General features: G+C 46.3%; 1 protein-coding gene across 2 annotated transcripts in view; it reads left to right on the top strand.

The window, feature by feature from the left end:
- Window positions 1–1,468, top strand: part of CIB3 (calcium and integrin binding family member 3) — an 8,615-nt gene extending 7,147 nt beyond the window's left edge. For both annotated transcript variants that reach the window (XM_012809419.1, XM_003796518.1), the window contains one exon: window positions 1,346–1,468. In XM_012809419.1, the coding sequence (XP_012664873.1) occupies window positions 1,346–1,367 (22 nt within the window). In that variant the 3' untranslated portion in view covers window positions 1,368–1,468. The remainder of the gene's footprint in view (window positions 1–1,345) is intronic.
- The last annotated feature ends 548 nt before the right edge of the window (window positions 1,469–2,016 follow it).

Raw genomic sequence — 2,016 nt, 5'->3', positions numbered from 1 at the left:
GCTATTACTTCCTTTAATGTTTTATTTTTTAATTGACAAATAATAATCGTATATGTTCATGGGCTAGATAGTGATGCTTTGATACATATAACGTATGGCAACAGATCAGGGTAGTTAGCATATCCAGCATCTCAAACATTTATCATGTCTTTGTGTAGGGAACATACAGCATCCTTCTTCTAGCTGTTTGAAACTACATAATGCAGTAGTACCTCCATAATTAACCACCTCTCTACATTGACCACCTCCTTAAGTTGACCTAATTTTCATAGACTGCACATGTACATATCAGGATAGCAGGCCTAGTTCCTTATATTGACCACCTCTATATGATTTTCTTTTTTGAGACAGAGTCTCCCTTTGTCACCCTCAGTAGAGTGTCATGGCATACTAGCTCACAGCAACCTCAAACTTTTGGGCTCAAGTGATTCTCTTGCCTCAGCCTCCCGAGGAGTTTGAGGCAGCAGTGAGCCAAGATTGATTGCAATACTGCATTCCAGCTTGGGTGACAGAGCAAGACTCTATCTCATAAAAGAAAAAAAAAAAAAACTCTCCCTATCCTTCCCTTCCCCTGTTGTTGCTGTTATTATTCATGGTGGTCTTTTGCGTATAGAGGGCCTCCTCTACCCCAGGTAAGCTAGATTGAGGCATGAACAATGAAAACAAGGTCAGGCATGGTGGCTCATAGGGGGCTCCTAGCACTCTAGGAGGCTGAGGTAGGTGGATTGCTTGAGCTCAGAAGGTTGAAACCAGCCTGAGCAAGAGCAAGACCCTGTCTCTAAAAAAAAAAATATCCAGGTGTTGTGGTAGGCACCTGTTGTCCTAGCTACTTGGGAGGCCAAGGCAAGAGGAGCTCTTGAGTTCAGAGGTTTGAAGTTGCTGTGAGCTATAATGCCACAACACTCTACCCCAGGGTGACAGAGTGAGACTCTGTCTCGAAAAAAAAAAAAAGAATGAAAACAGGATGAATTCCCCACTACTGACTAAACATTTTCTGTGTGTCCCACCAAGTGCATTTGCCTCCTTACCCCTCATGACAGCCTTAGGAAGGAGAAATAGTTATTATTCGCATTTTGTAGAGGAATACACTGAGGCTCAGAGAGGGACATCTACCAGCTCAGAGTCCCACAGCAAATCCCAAGTGGAGCTGGGATATAAACTCAGAGACATGTGCTCTGGACCCCTGTGAGGGCTGAGAGAGCCACAACCTAGGGCTGAATGAGAAGGTCCACCTCCCCACAGGGTTTCCTGCCTGGTTCAGGGACTTCCAGCAAGAATGCTGAGGGGGGTGACAAAGGCTTGCCCTCTATGTGGTGACACTGACACCTTTTCTCTTTGCACACAGCACCTTCCACATTCGAATCTGAGAGCACCATGGAGGAGAAATTGAGCTCCCGAAGGGCAGGTTGACCCTTTACCCCATTGTGGAGACTGGTCATGGGGAATAAACACAAGTCACTGAGTCACATCTCTTGGGAGGACACATTTTCTACTTTGAAACTGGCAGAAAGGAGGGAGTAGGCCTGGAATTTTATATTTGCCTGCCACTGTGTGATGCTGGGTGTGGCCATACGATCTCCCTGTTTGTACAAGGACGGGTGCCTAGATTTTCTCCACTGTGAAGGCTGGAAATGCCTTGCTGTGGGTCTCTATGGGCAGAGATAAGGTGGCATGATCACGCTCACCCCAGGGCCCCCTGAGGTGAAACATCAGGTCGGAATTGTCCCTCAAGTTTGTTCTTTTCCCCTAATACCTGAGTTCTTCAAAGAGACTGACATGTTCACTCTTTGCTAATTCCTTCAAGCTGTCAAGAGCAGGCCCGTGATGGAGAGTGGCTGGAATGCCATTTGCTGAGACAGGGAAATCACTTTATAGTTTATGAGGCACCTGCCCCTGTGCCATCACATTGACTGCCTATGGCATCCTTGCAAAGTTGGTGGAGGAGTAATCATACTCTCATTTGGAAGAAGTAGAGTGACTTGCCCAAGGCCACATCACATGTCATTTGCAGAGGCC

This window comes from Otolemur garnettii, unplaced genomic scaffold (genome assembly GCF_000181295.1).
Source record: "Otolemur garnettii isolate 467f Iridium unplaced genomic scaffold, OtoGar3 scaffold00105, whole genome shotgun sequence".
In the NCBI taxonomy this organism is placed as follows: domain Eukaryota; kingdom Metazoa; phylum Chordata; class Mammalia; order Primates; family Galagidae; genus Otolemur; species Otolemur garnettii.
This window is presented reverse-complemented; position numbering and strand designations above follow the sequence as displayed.